The 16,902-nt window shown below is 33.5% G+C and overlaps 1 protein-coding gene and 1 long non-coding RNA gene across 2 annotated transcripts; one reads left to right on the top strand and one right to left on the bottom strand.

Moving 5' to 3' along the window:
* Window positions 1-1,638: 1,638 nt before the first annotated feature.
* Window positions 1,639-2,667, bottom strand: LOC129944260 (probable serine/threonine-protein kinase clkA). The gene has a single exon (XM_056053584.1). It carries the CDS (start codon window positions 2,665-2,667, stop codon window positions 1,639-1,641), a length of 1,029 nt encoding a protein of 342 aa, XP_055909559.1.
* Window positions 2,668-12,833: 10,166 nt separating this feature from the next.
* LOC129945956 (uncharacterized) lies at window positions 12,834-13,472 on the top strand. The gene is made up of 3 exons (XR_008781525.1): window positions 12,834-13,129; window positions 13,184-13,279; window positions 13,334-13,472. It is a non-coding gene; the product is annotated as an uncharacterized LOC129945956 (long non-coding RNA).
* Window positions 13,473-16,902: the final 3,430 nt, after the last annotated feature.

The raw sequence follows: 16,902 nt of genomic DNA, 5'->3' as shown, positions 1-16,902 counted from the left end.
TTATGGACCAGACAACAGCAAGTAACTCTTTTTCGATGGGTGAGTAATGAAGTTCATGCTTATTAAGAGTGCGAGACGCGTAGCAAATAGGGTGGTTGCTCTGGCTGAGCACTGCTCCCAGGGCATAGTTTGACGCGTCGGTGGTAAGAACAAACGGTTTGTTAAAATCGGGACTCCTAAGAATGGGTTCGGATGTAAGTAAAGTTTTTAAATTTTTAAATGCCTTGACATACAGTGGGTCGGATACATTTATTTTTTCTGACTTTTTTAAGTATCTGATCATTGGGTGAGCTACCTTGGCATAATCTTTTATGAACTTTCGGTAGTACCCAGTGATTCCTAAGAATTGTCTTATACCTTTTATGTTCCTAGGTAATTTCATTTCAGTTATTGACGTTACTTTATTTGGGTCTGGTCTTATACCATTGCTAACAATAATGTGCCCCAAATAAGGTGTTGAAAGATCGGCAAAACGACATTTATTTACCTGGATTTTTAGGTTGAATTGTTTTAAAACTTGGAAAATTTTCTTTAGTGATTGCAGATGTTCTTCGAAGCTAGTCGAATACACCAAAATGTCGTCCAAATAGACAACACAAATAACATTGATGTAATCTCTAAGGATGTGGTTCATTAGCCTTTGAAATGTTTTTGGTGCATTTTTTAAACCAACAGGCATCCTTAAAAATTCATAATGACCTCTTTTAGTAGAAAACGCGGTTTTCGCTCGGTCGCGTGGGTCAACTTCTATCTGGTGGAATCCTTTGACGAGATCAATGACTGAAAAGTAATTGCATTTCCCAAGCTTATCGAACAATTCATCTGACCCATTTATAGGAAAGCCATCATCGATTGTGTTTTCATTAAGCTTCCTATAATCTATTACAATTCGCCATTGTTTCCTACCATTCGAATCGTCTTTTTAAGGAACAACCCATAATGGCGAATTGTAAGGGCTTTTACTTGGTGCAATTATATTCATTCTAAGCATCTCGTCAATCTGTTTATCCACTTCTTCTGTATGGATTTCGGGATATCTATACATTTTACAATAAATAGGGAGTTCAATTTTAGTTATAATTTGATGTTGGATTTCATTTGTAAATGATAAATCATCACCTTCTTTATAAAAAATGGGCTTGTAGCTACTTAAAAGGGATTTTAATTTTAAAGTATCATCAGAACTTAGGTGTTTTGCAAATATCTTTTCATCAATTTCGGTTTGAAAAACCTCATTACCAAAAATTTTACAAGAATCATCTTCATAACATTGTTCGGCGTAAATTTCTTCCTCCTTGTTAAAAAAAATTGAAATTCTTGAGGTATCTGTTTTTAGATAACGGTTCTTTAAATTTATAATTGAGTTTAGATCCATAAGAATGTTGTTACCTATGAGTCCATCGAAATAATCGTGAAACTGATACTCTATAAAATTTACAAAATGGTTGGGTTTATTAAATTCTTTAAAAATGGGTATTCGGTATTCAGAATTTGTTTCTATATTGCGGTCAAGAACTTTTAGCGTAAATTTTTTCGAAGGAATCTTCCATTTTGGATCGCATAAATTCGTATTAATGATGCTATATTCTGCACCGCAATCTATAATGAATCTGAGAGTTTTTAGTGGAGTTTGGCAAACTATATAGGGTAATTGTTTCTTCGACCCCTTTGAAAATTCTGATTATTATTTCCAGAACGGCCATTTTCAGTATCACCCTGTTCATTAAGCGAAATATCCATTTGCTCATGGTTATCGGCCTGCCTATTTCTGTTTGTGTTTCGAGATTGATTACTATTTGCATTGTTGTTGACTTGACGAGATTGGCCACTGGTATTATTATTGAAGCTTCGACGTGATTGTCCACTCTGATTAAAATTATTATTTTGATTTGAACGTGAATTTCCATTCTGACTACCATTATTATTTTGGTTAGTAGAAGAATAATTTGAACCAGATGAGCCACCATAGTTATAGTTATTGTATTGTCTGTTATGCTTATGACCTCGAGAAGAATTGTTATTCCGTGAAAATGAGTTATAGTTCGACCTAGAATTATTATAACTACTACCTACATCATTGCGACCCGTGCTAGGACCAAGTCGTTGGTGGTTAAGTTCCTGTATTATTTTAAATGCGTCACGCAATGAATTTGGGTTTCTACTAAGAATTATAGATTTTGTTGGCTCTGGAAGATTATATTTAAACGCTTGAAGTGCAATCCTCTGATTAGACTCAATCGTTTGAGTCATTTCATTTGCATTATTTGCTAACAGGTAAACGCTATATATCCTACTTAATAAAATATTAATTTTGTTATAATAATCCTCAATTGTTGTAGAAACTCTTGCTGTGCGAATACTATCTATAAGTTTTTCGATTGACATTCGTTCGCCAAAATTGTTTTTTAAAACTTCCTTAATTTCAGCCCAAGTTGTAAGTCTGCCATGTCTTTGCAATTGGCACCTAGCTTTGCCTGTAATTTTATCTTTAACATACCCAACAAGAATTACTTTTGCGGATTCTTCAAATGACTCAACAGTATGAATAATACAATCTACCCTGTCCAGGAAATCAACTAAATTTTTACTATTCCCATCAAACTCGGGAATCTTTGTGATTAAATCTAATACTAACTTAAACTTTTCAGCAGGAGTTAAAACTTCCATTTTGATGAACCAATATAATTAAAGTTGTGGATATGATGATAGGGTACTCACGAAAATCTTCCTTCGCTTTTGTCTTACTGATTTGATGATAGGGTACTCACGGAAATTTTCCTTCTTCTTTTATAAGTTTAGCCTAGATTTATAGTTGATGTAGCTTTTTCACAAAATAATTTTGTTTGTCTTTTTATTTTGTTGTCACTGTTATAGTTAGTGCAATATTTTTGTAGGTATGTTTATTATGTTTCATCTTATGTTTAATTATCTCTCGTATTCCTGAGCGGAGGAACGTTTTAGTGCACAATAGTGGAAATTAAGCTCAAAGTTATATTTTTTTTTTCACAAGTATGTATTTTTTTTGTTCTTTAAGAAAATACATTTAGGGTACAATTTTGACACTATTTTGTATGTGTATTTCGATGTTTTTCGTTATACCTTTTTTTTTTTTAATTTATAGGTTTAATTTTTCACATTTTATTGATTTTATTTTTTTTTGAGCAAAAAGAGTTTAACCAGGCACTGAGGCTCAAAATTTTTTTTCCACGTGCACACTTTTTTTTCGACTGCGCCAATTACTTGTTTAATCTTTGGATTAAAACAAATAGGTTTAAGTTTAGGAAAAATAAGTTTATTTTTATTTATTTTTTAGATTTTAAGTAGTTTTTATTTAGTTATAAGTTTTAACACAAATATAATAATTAACTTAAGTTTAATTTACAATTAGGTAGAATTAGATTGATCTTCACTGCGCGCAAGTTGAATCAGAAGTAAGTAGAAGTAAGTGAAAGGAAAAGAAAATTATAAGATAAGCCAAGCTAAGGTGATGAGCTGAATAAAAGCTCTGACTAATCCTCAGGCGTCACTTGGTTGCTAGGCAGATAATTATCATTATTGGTAGTTCTCCAGGTCCATTTTCTTAGAAAAAGGAATGGAGAACACCTGAAGAAAATGACAGTGGACTCACTTCGGTATTTGGCGTGCAAAAACTCAAGTGAGATGAAAGAACTAATTTTAGGTGTACTATGGGGAATGTGGAGCACATTTTTATGTAACAATATTTATTATTTTGTTTTATTTTTGAAAAACAATAATTTTCACAACTTTTAATTTGTTTTATATATATCTTAATATATAAAAATTCAGTGTCATATGTATGTTCCCAGTGAACTCTTTACCAAGTAAACCGATTTCGGTGGAAGTTGGCAATTTATGTGTAATTTGGTCTAATTTAAGATATAGGATAGTTTATATTTCCATTAATGGTCTATATTGTATGTATGTTGCATTTATATATAAAAATCCAGTGTCATTATGTATGTTCCCAGTGAACTCTTCACCAAGTCAACCGATTTCGATGAAAGTTGGCATTTTATGTGTAATTTGGTTTAACTTAAGATAAAGGATAGTTTATAAATTATTTACATATATGTTGCAAATGAAAAACACTTAATATAAAATCTACTGTTCTAATTATATATGATAATTATGTTTTCGGAAATATATTTTGACTTTGAAATAAAACTCAGCTGATCCCAAAGTTACCATCGGTGAGATGGACAAAATATGTAAGTATTGCCAAGCGTTAAAATTTCGCAATGAAACACCTGGCATGTGTTGTGCATCCAGAAAAGTTGTATTGCCATTACTTCCTACTCCACCTGAATCCATTGAAATCACTACTTTCTGACATTTCAAATGATTTAAAATTATTTTTGCGTAAGACACAAAAGTTTAATTCTTGCTTTCAAATAACATCATTTGGAGCATCTAAAATTTGCGATCTCTCATCTGATGGTCGTAATTTTGAAACAACATTTAAAACACAAGGCCAAGTATACCATAAAATTGGATCATTGATGCCAATGCCAAATGAAGATACTAAATTTCTCCAAATCTACTACATGGGCAGTTGTGAAGAACGTGTGCCAACTCGATAATTATAATTTTATTGAACAAGCAGAAGAGAGAGCAATTGTAGAAATATTTTTAGAGAACCGTAATCATCTGGTTCAACTGTTCAAAAGAGTATTACCACAATTGAAAAATGACAATTATGAAATTGTCATCAAAGCTGACAAAGTACCATCAGGAGAGCACGCTGGCAGATTCAATGCACCAACTGTAGATGAAGTTGCTATTATTATGGTCGGTGATCCAGTTGACAACAGATCTATTAAAATTACACACCGAGATAATACAGTGAGTAGAATTTCAGATATACACCGTTTGTGCGACGCACTCCAATACCCATTGATATTCTGGTAAGGAGAAGATGAATATCACATCAATATCAAACAGTGTGATCCAATCAATGGTAATGAATTAAGTAAAAAAGTTAGTTCAATGAATTACTACGCGCTTCGATTAATGATTAGATATAATCAGGACAATTTTATTCTTTGATATCGTCAATTGTATGTCGAAGAAAAAATGTATACAATCGGATTATGTTGGCTGTTGATGCTAAACAAAGTGGTTTCTTTTTCTTGGATGCACCAGTTGGAACGGGTAAAACATTTTTGATATCGTTGATCCTTGCGAAAGTACGGTCACAAAAAAAAATTGCATTAGAAATTGCATCATCAGGCATAGCTGCTACTTTGTTAGATGGTGGTCGAACAGCGCATTCTGCTTTTACGTTACCACTAGATGTCCATAACAATCCAAATGCTATGTGTAACATTAAGAAAAGGAGTGGAATGGCTACAGTGTTACAAAGGAGTTCAATCATAATTTGTAATGAGTGTACAATGGCTCATAAACATTTACTCGAAGTATTAAATAGAACTTTGCAGGATTTAAACAGTAATGACAGACTTTATGGTGGAGCTATTCTACTATTATGTGGTGATTTTCGGCAAACATTTCCAGTGATTCCTCGCTCTACTTTTGCTGTAGATTGCCAGACAATTTCTGTACTGTTGTTGAAACTAAAAATGATCTGATCGAGAGTGTCTTCCCAGATATAATAAATAACTATCTAAACCAATTAGCAATTATACGTTGCCTGTTCACGTTTAGGGAGACCATCGAGTTTATTTGTGTTGACAAAAGACAGGCTGACGAAAAATATTGTTCATCGATTGGCACTTCAGTAAACTTTAACTGTGATTTTATTTAATTTATGTTAAGCATAGTATTTATTAATAAAATAAAATTAAAGATGTTATGTAAATTAGTGTTCAATTTTGTCTATTAAGTCCTTCCTTAATTACTCAGCCACAGCAACGCGTGGTCGGGTCTGCTAGTATGTATATATATATTTTAATTTTATATTTATTATTTTGTTTTATTTTTGAAAAACAATAATTTTCACAACTTTTAATTTGTTTGATATATCGCGAAACTGGTCCATCATCGGGCGTATAATTGACTGACTGACGGAGCTTTGTTGTGATGTTTGATGTTATAGTCTGGCTCTAATACCTGCTTTAGAGCTCTTCTATTGTTATTTTTGATTTTTTTAATAAGTTGTGTGTTTGAAGTCAATTGCTGTTTATTGTTGTTGTTGTTGCTATAGTTTGAATTTCGGTTTTTGTATTATGTTGTTGTTTTTTTTGTATAGTGGGTTATGAGCTTAACATCGAATTCTGTCTATTGTTTTTGTTGTTGTTATATTTGATGGCAGTGTAGTAAAGTGGGTTCGTTTTTAGTGTCAGTTTATCATTTAGTAAATTGTTTTGTTCTTGTTTATATGCGTCCAGTATGCGCCCTTTGCGTGTTGGGTGTCCTGAAGCGTGTTTGTGTTTCAGGCATGAGTCCCAAAACTAACAAAAAGAGTATGACAAGGCAAAACACGTATTCATATTGAATTATATGAGCTATCTTAAAAAATGTGCGGATTGTAAAAGGAAATCCAGATCAAATTATTAAACGTGTTCTTTATTCGAGAGGTAAAATTCAAGTAAGGACAATAGTTAAAAGACGAAAGAGTGTAAAGTGATATGTGATAAGAAAAGTTCTTACAAATAAGCTTTTAATATCGTTGATAGATAACTAACAATGTTTGTTGCATATGAACTATACATAAGGTTAATAGCTTAGTTTGTTTCATAGTTTTAATATTGTTATTCTAACACTCCCCCTCAATAGTAAAACGTTTAATCAAATTTTATTCCAACATTTGTAAAGCAAAAATAATGTTTGATTTTTGGTAAAGCTTTAGTAAGGCCATTCGCAACCATCTGATTAGTCGGAAGATATTTCACACGGACAGCGCCTTCTTCAATAGCTTGTCGTAAAAAATGGTACTTGTAATGAATATGCTTCGTCCTTGAATATTTGCACCATATTCTGCTATGTGTTGAGCACTCTGGTTGTCACAGAAAATGGTCGTTGGTTCGGAATTTGCACAGTTTAGCTCCTCGAGTAAGTAGCGAAGTGAGTATGCTTCCTTTGCTCCCTCAGTTAAGGCAATGTATTCCGCTTCAGCGCTTGAAGTGGCAACAGTTTGTTGTTTCCTCGATTCCCAACTTATGGCAGCATCTGCAAATACAAAACAATAACCGCTTTGAGATTTGGAATCATTCCTATCCTCCGCCCAACTTGCATCAACATATCCAATTAAAGGTAACCCCGTTTTTCTGAATTCAAGCCTTGCATGTTTTGTAGCATTTATATATCGAAGTAAGTTAATAGCAGTAGTCCAATGTTGTTTTTTTCGGATTTTGACTGAACTGTAAAAGTGTACTTACGCTATAAGTAATATCGGGACGGCTAAATACAGAAAGATGCATTAAAGAACCTATAAGTTCCTGATACTTCACGCATTCTATTGGCTCATTTTCTCCGCTAATTTTCGGTTCCTTCTCAAGCTTTAACTTAGCCTGCATTGGTGTGTTTAATGGTTTTGAATTTTGTAATTTGTATTTTGAAATAAGTTTGTTAATATAACTAGTTTGGCATATTAAGAGCATGCCCTGCTCCTTTGAAATTTCTAGTCCAATACATAAAGATGGATGACCTAGATCTCGTATTTCAAAACATTGTGACAGACTTTGCTTTATTTCCATAACAAAGCTGTTTTCATTCGATGCGATGACTATGTCATCAACATATATTCCTAATATAGTTCTTAAATGATTGTTATTGATTCGAAAATAAATGCAGTTATCATACTTAGATTGGGTAAGTTCAAATATTTTTAGTTTATCATTTAAAGTTTTGTGCCACTCTCTACTGGCTTGTTTTAATCCGTATAATGCTTTATGAAGACAACAAACTTTATTTGGATGACCAGCATCAACAAAACCATCTGGTTGTTTCATAAAAATTTCCTCCTTCAAATGTCCGTTCAAAAACGCCGTTGATACATCTAGATGGTGAAGCTGTAAATCATGTTCTGCAGACAAGGCGTACATCATCCGCAGAGAACTTTGACGAATTACTGGCGAATATGTATCCATAAAGTCAATTCCGTATCTTTGATTGTAGCCCTGTGCCACAAGTCTTGCTTTTCGACGATCTACACTCCCATCTGGCAAATATTTGGTTTTAAAAACCCATCGACATCCGATTGCGTTTCTATCTGGGGGCAAATCACAAAGAGTCCAGGTATTATGCTTCATCAAGCAACTGTATTCATCTTTCATAGCCATATACCATTCTTCTGCATGCGGTAAAGTTTTTAATTCTTCATAATTGGCTGGATCATCATGTTGACATGCATTGAAAACTCTTTCTACAGCTAAATTTGAATTGTGTCTTGCTCTTGTTCGGCTACTAACCACATCTTTCAGCTCTTCTGCTGACATTTTTTTCTTATTTATTTTCTTTATTTTATTTTCTTCGACATTTTCAAAATTTAATTCATTTTTGTTTTCGTTTTAAAAATATTCGGCTTCCAAAAATTTATCTTCACATTCTTCCTTTTTCTTAGTTTCTAATGATTCATCAACAACTTTACCATCTTTTGTTCCATTACCTAGTATAAGCTCTCTATAATTTTCTTCATCATTAAATGATTCTTCTATAAAGCGTACATCTCTACTTTTAATAACTGTTCGGGAGCCCCTCTTCCACAAACGATACGCCTTTGATTCCTCTGAATAGCCTACTAGGACATATTCTTCACTTTTAGGATCTAACTTTGAACGGTTTGGAGCTTTATTCAAAACAAAAGATCTGCATCATATCTGACGTAAATGGCTAACTATTGGAATTCTTCCGGTCCAAATTTGTTCTGGAGTTCTGTTATTATAAAGATTATATATATAGATAACATCCATCAAGCAGAAAACACCTTGTCATTTCCACAACTCGGCAACTCCGTTTTGTTGCGGGGTATATTCCGCAGTCAACTGATGTTTAATTCCATTTGAAGTTAGAAAGTTCGAAAATTCAGCACTTACAAGCTCACGTGCGTTGTCGCTTCTCAAAACTTTGATTCTGTTGTTAGTTTTATTCTCTACTTGACTTTTAAAAATCTTGAACACATCCAAGTATTCACTCTTTCTTTTTAAAAAATAAACAAAGATTTTCCTTGACCAGTCATCGATAAACGTTGCAAAATACATGCATTTTCTCAAAGATTCAGTTTTGAATGGACCCCAAAGGTCAGTATGAACTAATTCTAGCAGCACTTTTGAAGATTTTTCATTTTTAACAGGAAACGGTAATCTGGTTTGCTTTCCTCTGAAGCAAGTAACGCAACTAGATAGTAAGGAATTAAACATTGGAAGACCTTGAACCATCTCTTTTTCTTTTAACTTTCAGATGTCCGTATCGACGGTGCCAAATTTCTAATGAATTATCAATTTTTGTTTCTGCTACTTTAAAAATGTTTGTATTTTCTTTCATGTTGGTCATATTTACTAAGTACAAGCTTTTGTATTTCTTAGCCTCAAGCAAAACTAAACTATTTTTAACTATCAGCCCACGATCTCCTTCTATGATAAGTTTACAACCATTATCTGTAGCTTTACTTGCTGATACAAGATTGCTTCTAAGCTCAGGTATAAAAAGTGTTTCATACAGACAAATAGCTTTTGGTTTTTCACTTACTTGTACATTCAATTTTACTGTTCCGATCCCTTTTATGTTTGCAAATTTATTGTTTGCAACTTGAACTATTCCAGTATACTTTTTATCTATGCTAACAAAAAAGTCTTCCATACAGCACATGTGAGATGTAGCCCCACTGTCTACATACCAATTAAAATGTTCAGTTAGTTCATCTTTAACATTATGCGAAATTTCTTTTTCTGCCCTATCAGTTTTGTTTAATTCTAATGCAATGAAACCAATTTCTTCAGTGTTATATTCTTGACTTGAACTATCTGTCTGTGCAAGATTTGATCTGTCTCTCACTCTATTCAAGACCACGTGACAATCTCGTTTTTTGTGCCCCTTCAAACCACATCGATGGCAATTAAATTGAAAACGTGACGTACCTGTTTGTTTCATGTTTCCAAACTTCTTTTTATGGAATCTTACTTTGAAAGCTTCCTCTCCTATCTCGCAAAAGCTCTTCTTCTCATCACTTGCTTCCAATAAGCGGGCTCGCAAGACTTCCATTGTAGGGGATTCATTAGAAGCATCAAATGCTGCTTGCAAATACTTAAAAGACTCTGGCAGAATATCCAGTAGCATTACTACGAGCAGGTCGTCATCCAATTTAGCGTCCATCTCACGTAACCGATTGACAATTAAATTAAAATTAATTAAGTGCTGTTCCAATTTTGATGTTCATGCATTTTAAAATTAAGCAACTTACGAAATTCTTCCAATTTAGTTCGAGTTCCCTTACGATTATATGTTCTCTCCAAAAAATCCCAGACTCCTTTCGATGATTGTATGCCGTGAACTAGCGATACCTGATCTGGACTCATTGAGATGATAATCTCACTTCTAGCATCCAAATATTTATTTGTCCATTCTTCCAATTTTTCAGCTTCTAATGGCCTCTGTTGTTCTCCATTCACATACTTCAGCAATCGATTCTTTTGGAGAATAGCCTCCATCTGATGCTTCCAAGTGAAAAAATTGTTCCCATTGAATAATGGAATTTTTCCCGACAATAATGCCATTTTATTTTATTAAATAATTATATTGTTCAGAACTCAATTTTAATATATTCGAGCTGGGCCCATAACCTCTTAAAAAATGTGCGGATTGCAAAAGGAAATACAGATCAAATTATTAAACGTGTTCTTTATTCGAGAGGTAAAATTCAAGTAAGGACAATAGTTAAAAGACGAAGGAGTGTAAAGTGATATGTGATGAAATAAGCTTTTAATATCGTTGATAGATAACTAACAATGTTTGTTGCATATGAACTATACATAAGGTTAATAGCTTAGTTTGTTTCATAGTTTTAATATTGTTATTCTAACAAGCTAGAACGTGCTGGTTTTGTATTATGCTCCGTCAGGGTCGGACAAAGCATATGCGCAAGATGTGCAAATGCACAGGGCGCATAATGCTGAGGCCGCATGCCAGCAGCAAGAAAATGTAATCTGATACTACTACTACAAATTTGAACCACAAACATTCGAAAATAATTTTAAAAAAAATATTCACCACAACTGTCCTAAGTTATCTCTTGTGCTCTTACTAACATCACTTTCATTCTTGCATTTAATGAACATTTTATTTAAGATATCGTAGAACTAAAAATCCTACATACCTAATTTCCAAATATTTCACTCTGTTCTTAAAACACAAAAAATTAAAAAATCTCAACACGAAAAAGTTCCATGCCACCTCATATGTGCAAAATTTAAAATTTGCTTAAAAATGACATTCATTTTCCTATACTATAAATTTTAGAAAAAGCACATATTTTTATAGATATTGCTTTGCTAGGATTCAAGTTTTTTTTTCAAACGGAAAAATTATTTATATTATATATATACCATTGACAGAATGAAAATTATACAATTTATATCATGTTATTCCTCTTCCGATACAATACGCAAATGATATATACAACCGACATTAACCTATTTGGCAATAACGGATAATTACCAAAAATATATTAAGTTTAATAACCTAGATCAATGTGAAAACTTATCGGATTCTGATTATATTTGCAAAGCTACCACTTTTTATTCAAATGCTTATAATCCTGTTTGTGAAGTATTACTCTTATCAAACACAATGAATACAATTCCTAAAAATTGTAATACAAAGATATTACATGAAAATTTAGAATTATACCATAAGCTTAACTCTAATATTTATATAATTATATCATAGTATTAACAAAATCCAAACAAATAACTTTCCTCTGTGAACACAGTGATAGAATTAATAACGAGATTATAACAAGTATATCTTTATTAACTATAAATAAGAATTGTGAAGCTTACATAGGATCCAACTATTTAAAATCTGATAATTATATCTCTTCAAACTATGAATCAATAATTCCATTAGTAAATATAATTGAAGATGATTGCGAAAATAAGTTAACAAATTTATCTCATGAATATGTTAAAATTACACCGATAAATCTATCAAACGTAAACTTACCTCACCTTAAATTAATCAAACATTCTCTAGATCAAATAAGGAAAGAAATTAATGAGGCAGAAATTCATCCAACACTGATAAAACATCCTTCCTTTTTTCAATATACGATTGCGGTTATTGTTATATTAATACTGGTATATTTGATACTTAAATGTTTCACATATTGTAAGAAAATAAGAACAATTTCAATCATTAATGATGACATTCGTATATCAAATAATTGTCTTACACGGATCATAAATAATTGTTGTTCTAATCATAGAGGAAATATATTATCTAGAGTCCCGAGCGGTACCCGTCCTACCTGAAACACCCTTAAATTTTATTAGAGGTGAACTCTCCCAAATTCGAGGTAAACTCTCTCAAATTCGCTATCGGTGAATACATGTGAGCGGAGAAAAAAAAGCAAAATGGGGGATTGGGCTAAAAAGAAACTTATGGAATTTTTGTGACCTGTCAAAAATGACAATCAATTTTGCAAAACAAAACAATGGGTTTCGGATTTTAAGAGTAAGTTTTTGTTAATTGTTTTGATTTTTAATATATTAAGTTGATATTTTTCAGACCAAAATTCTTTATAATGAAGAGGGTATATACAAGTTCACTTCATTGAATAAAAAGTAAGTAAAATTGCAGTGAAGGAGGTGCAACAATAATCGATTTATTCTGTCTTTTCATTTTAGATAGTGCCATAATGCAGGAAGCAATTTCCCTTGAGTAATCTGGAAGGCACACCAAACAAGGCGCTGATTTGCAGGTAAGTTTTTTGTATATTATATTTCTCTTAACAAAATAATATCAATGTTTTTAATTGCAGATACTGCCCATTGTTTTTGTATGTACTTCTCAACTGCAATAGCTGCCGCAGGCGTTGACGGTGGAGGTGTCACCATCAAAACCATTAGAAACAACACCACCAAGTCAATGATGCAAGTGGATGTTTTGCCATGTAATAGTCGACCGCTGATGCCCTTCTCCTTCAATTGTGAAAGTACGTATGGAAACATTCATATCGTAGTCAACTAGCTTCATCTTCATCTTCTAGGTGTAAAGAGTAATACCAGTGTGCAGTTCTGCAAGAGACGCAAACAAAACAAGAATACAATCGCAGGAAGACTCCAAAAAATGTCCAACCTTGACTGTAAGTGAGTTAAAATTTTAAATCTACAACGAATCCATTCATTTTTCTCCTAAGGATCGCACTGGCTTAACATTGGCAATCATTCGGAGGCAAATGAGCTGGTCCGACAAGAATCCCCAAGAAGCCAAACAGATTTAGATCAGCCTCTCGGCAGCTAATGACGATGTCGGCGAGTTGAATCCATCGATTTTCACACAGAAAATAAACATCAAAAACAGTAAGTCAACTTCCATTTCAGATTTCCTTATATAATGAAAATTAATTTCTTTATAGTCACCACAATTCAGCAGCATCATGGTCAACCTGCCGATCAACCATTCACAGTGAACAACCTCTATTCGTAGCGGAAGCGATCTCTGTGTTGTCGAGAATGCGAACACAATGTCATCAAGCCGGAGTACCATCCAGGATCGATGAAGTATCGCATTCAATTGTTTGCTAACTACCATATGCCCGACGTTCTGCTTGTGCGTTGTGAAAAGCCACTGAAGCCTGGCACGTCCACTGAATTGATCCTCAAGCTAACTAACCCAACGATGTACCATATGACCACAACCATTATGAAACTGCCAACCAAGGAAGAGGAACGGCGAATGATCGACTTCAAATAAAAGTTCAACGAAAGGAACCATAGTAAATAAAAAAATCGAATTGGAAATTCTTATGTTGTTTCTCTTATTTTTTTTATAGATTCACCACTTGGAGAAAATCCAATAAAGTAACAATCAAATTGAACTTTACACCTGAAGAAGGACCACAATCATCCGTTAAATTAAATTGCATATTTTTTAAATATCTCACGTTTCAAACTTCTTATTCTTCTGATGTTTTGGTTTATCATGTTCCTGTGTTCGCGATTTTATGTGGTCAACAGACTCATGAGTCTTCATTTGATTCTACCTCAAGTTTTAAAAAACCTTATTTGTAACTTTTATGGTTTTAACCTTTCTATACCCGCGTCAAAAAAATAACACGTATACCCGAGCACGGTCTCTCGGATCGAAACTAAAAAGCCCGTAGTTTCTCTTCTACTTCGAATATCTTTATTTTTTTTTTAATTTAATATATAAATTAAATTGCTTAATTACACCGTTACTAAAATAGTTGAGAAAAGGTAATTTTACGGTCTCACTGACTAATGCGCGGGTATAGGAAGGTTAAGTAGTTCGTTTGAGATAATTTTTGATGCTGATTACCAACCTAAACTTCGACTTTAGCTACATGTTCTCAAACTGAAGAACACCATTTTTCAACATTATTTTTTTATTTGTTCAATGTACTACAAGATAAATAGTACGAAACAAATTTAAGCGAAATATTAAAAAGATATTGTAGATTTGGAAATCATGAATTTTTTTTAAAAAAAGCTACTTCATGAATTTAGTGAGCCTAGAAAAGCCTTAAATGTATGTATATTATGTCACTAATTATAACGTTGAGTGCCGAATGGAATTTAAAAACATATTTGTATTAATTTCATTGCATTTAAACAAATATATAAAGATGGTTAACAAACCAGGAAGTGTACATATTTAATGTTTAAAATTATTTTTTTTTATCACAAAAAAGAATTTTTTTTTTTTTATAATAAGCGCACATTTAAAGGGATATATTACCCTTATTATGTAGACACAGTGTGAGCACTAGGAAAGGGAGAGAGGGTTTGAAAGGAGATGGAGATGTGGCAAGGCATTCCACATTCGCATAGTACTTCTATAAACGAATCTCTGTACTTGACAGTACGACCTAAGTTGGGCTCGAGTGTATATTGATGAGCATTCCTAGAAGCGCGAGTATTACGGTTGAACTGTTTAAGGGGAGGAATGCAGCTGGCTATTTCTCTAGAGCATAAACCATTAAAATAACGGTAAAAGAGGGTGAGACAAGAAACATTTCGACGATGTTCAAGTGACGTAAATGATCTTATGATGGTAATATCACCAATCAGTCTAAATGCTCTACGTTCAATACTGTCCAAGAGGCTTAAGTAAGTTGCAGGAGCACCAGCCCAGATATGGGAGTTATACTCAAGCTTTGGACGTATATAAGTCTTGTAAATAACAGCCAGATCAGAGGGGGAGAAAAACTTCTTGCATCGCCTTAGAAAACCCAAACATCTTGCGGCATTTTTGGCGACATCGCGTATGTGATCGTTCACCTTTTTGAAAGATGTGTTACTGAGTGGATGTGCTCGGCTGTGTGGCAATAAGTAGTGAAGTTTAAAGCATTAAATTGACATGCCAAGTTTGTAAACACAGTGAAAAGTGAAGTTAACACTAAATCGAAAGACTTAAACTAAAAACTTTTCCAATTATATACGCTCATCTATTGATTAAAGTTTTAAAATTTTTCTATTTAAATTGGAAAAAATATATAGTTGCGCGCTTTGTCATTGCCTCTCTCTCAAATTAAATCAATATCAACACATCCTTACAGTATTTCATTTTCCACTTATGTCACACTTACACAAACACAATAGTCAATATGTCTGCAAAACGCAATAGACCTCAACTCTTACCGACTTCGAAGAAACAACTTATGTCACCATTATCCAAAATTTCGAAAAAGCTCTGCTCTCCCAAAGGGGACAAACGAACAGGTGAATCTCTTTCTAAAGAAAGTACATCTATCATCTCACTCATTACTATACAAATTAAAGAATCCGAAAAACGTATAGCAAACAAAATTGACACTGAAATAGCAGCCTTACGATCTTCAATTGACTCTATAAACAGTCGTTTATTATTACTAGAATCTGGATTGAATGACATAAATGTCTTAAAAACAGAAAACTCCGAACTTAAACAACAACTTCAACTGCACAATGAAGCAATAAACAACATAAGAACTCACATGGAACTGAAAGAAGAACAACAACAACTTAAGGAAACAATAAGTGATGCGGTCCTACATGAAGTTCCTCTGCTACCAGATGAAAATCTTAAGAGTTTGTTTTCCCATATGTTAGGTTAGGTTAGGTTAACGTGGCTGCAGATTTATAATCCACACACTTAGGCCAAGAGAAAGGCCCATTGTGATACCACATGAATCTAGAGAATTACTTCTAACTAGTAGAACCATTTTGAGCTTTTTATAAAGAGAAGAAGATATTTAATATCCTTTTTAGCTAGTTCGCTGGGATTATCAAAAGAGTAGTCCCCCAGATGAAGTTTGCGTTTGAGTGAAAGAGCAGGGCAGGTGCATAAGAGATGAGAGATTGTTTCCTCTTCTTCTTCGTCCATGCAGCTCCTACAGAAGTCATTTGAGGCTACGCCAAGTCGTATTGCGTGTCTGCCTTTAAGACAGTGTCTTGTAAGGACACCTATTAGGGAGCTAATATGAAGTCTGCTTTGAGATAACAAGTCTTTAGAGCGCTTTAGTTCTAATAAAGGCCATATGAGTTTTGTGGCTGCGCATGTTGGTAAGTTGTGCCACCTAGAATTTGCTATCGCAAAAGCTGTTTCTTTTAGCATAAGTTTACATGCAGCTATCGGTATACCTATCTTCTCCCTTTCAGGTGAGATAGGTTTGGCGGTTCCATTTTTAGCGAGTTCATCGGCTCTACAATTACCTGTGATGTCTCTGTGGCCCGGCACCCAACAGAGGTGAATGTTAAATTGCTG

This window comes from Eupeodes corollae, chromosome 1 (assembly GCF_945859685.1).
Source record: "Eupeodes corollae chromosome 1, idEupCoro1.1, whole genome shotgun sequence".
Lineage (NCBI taxonomy): Eukaryota > Metazoa > Arthropoda > Insecta > Diptera > Syrphidae > Eupeodes > Eupeodes corollae.
The sequence above is the reverse complement of the archived record's forward strand: the minus strand, read 5'-3'. Positions and strand labels throughout refer to the sequence as shown.

What these genes read in the sequence shown, in the direction of transcription:
- LOC129944260 (XM_056053584.1), bottom strand. Translation starts at nt 2,667, where the DNA reads ATGGAAGTTTTAACTCCTGCTGAAAAGTTTAAGTTAGTATTAGATTTA.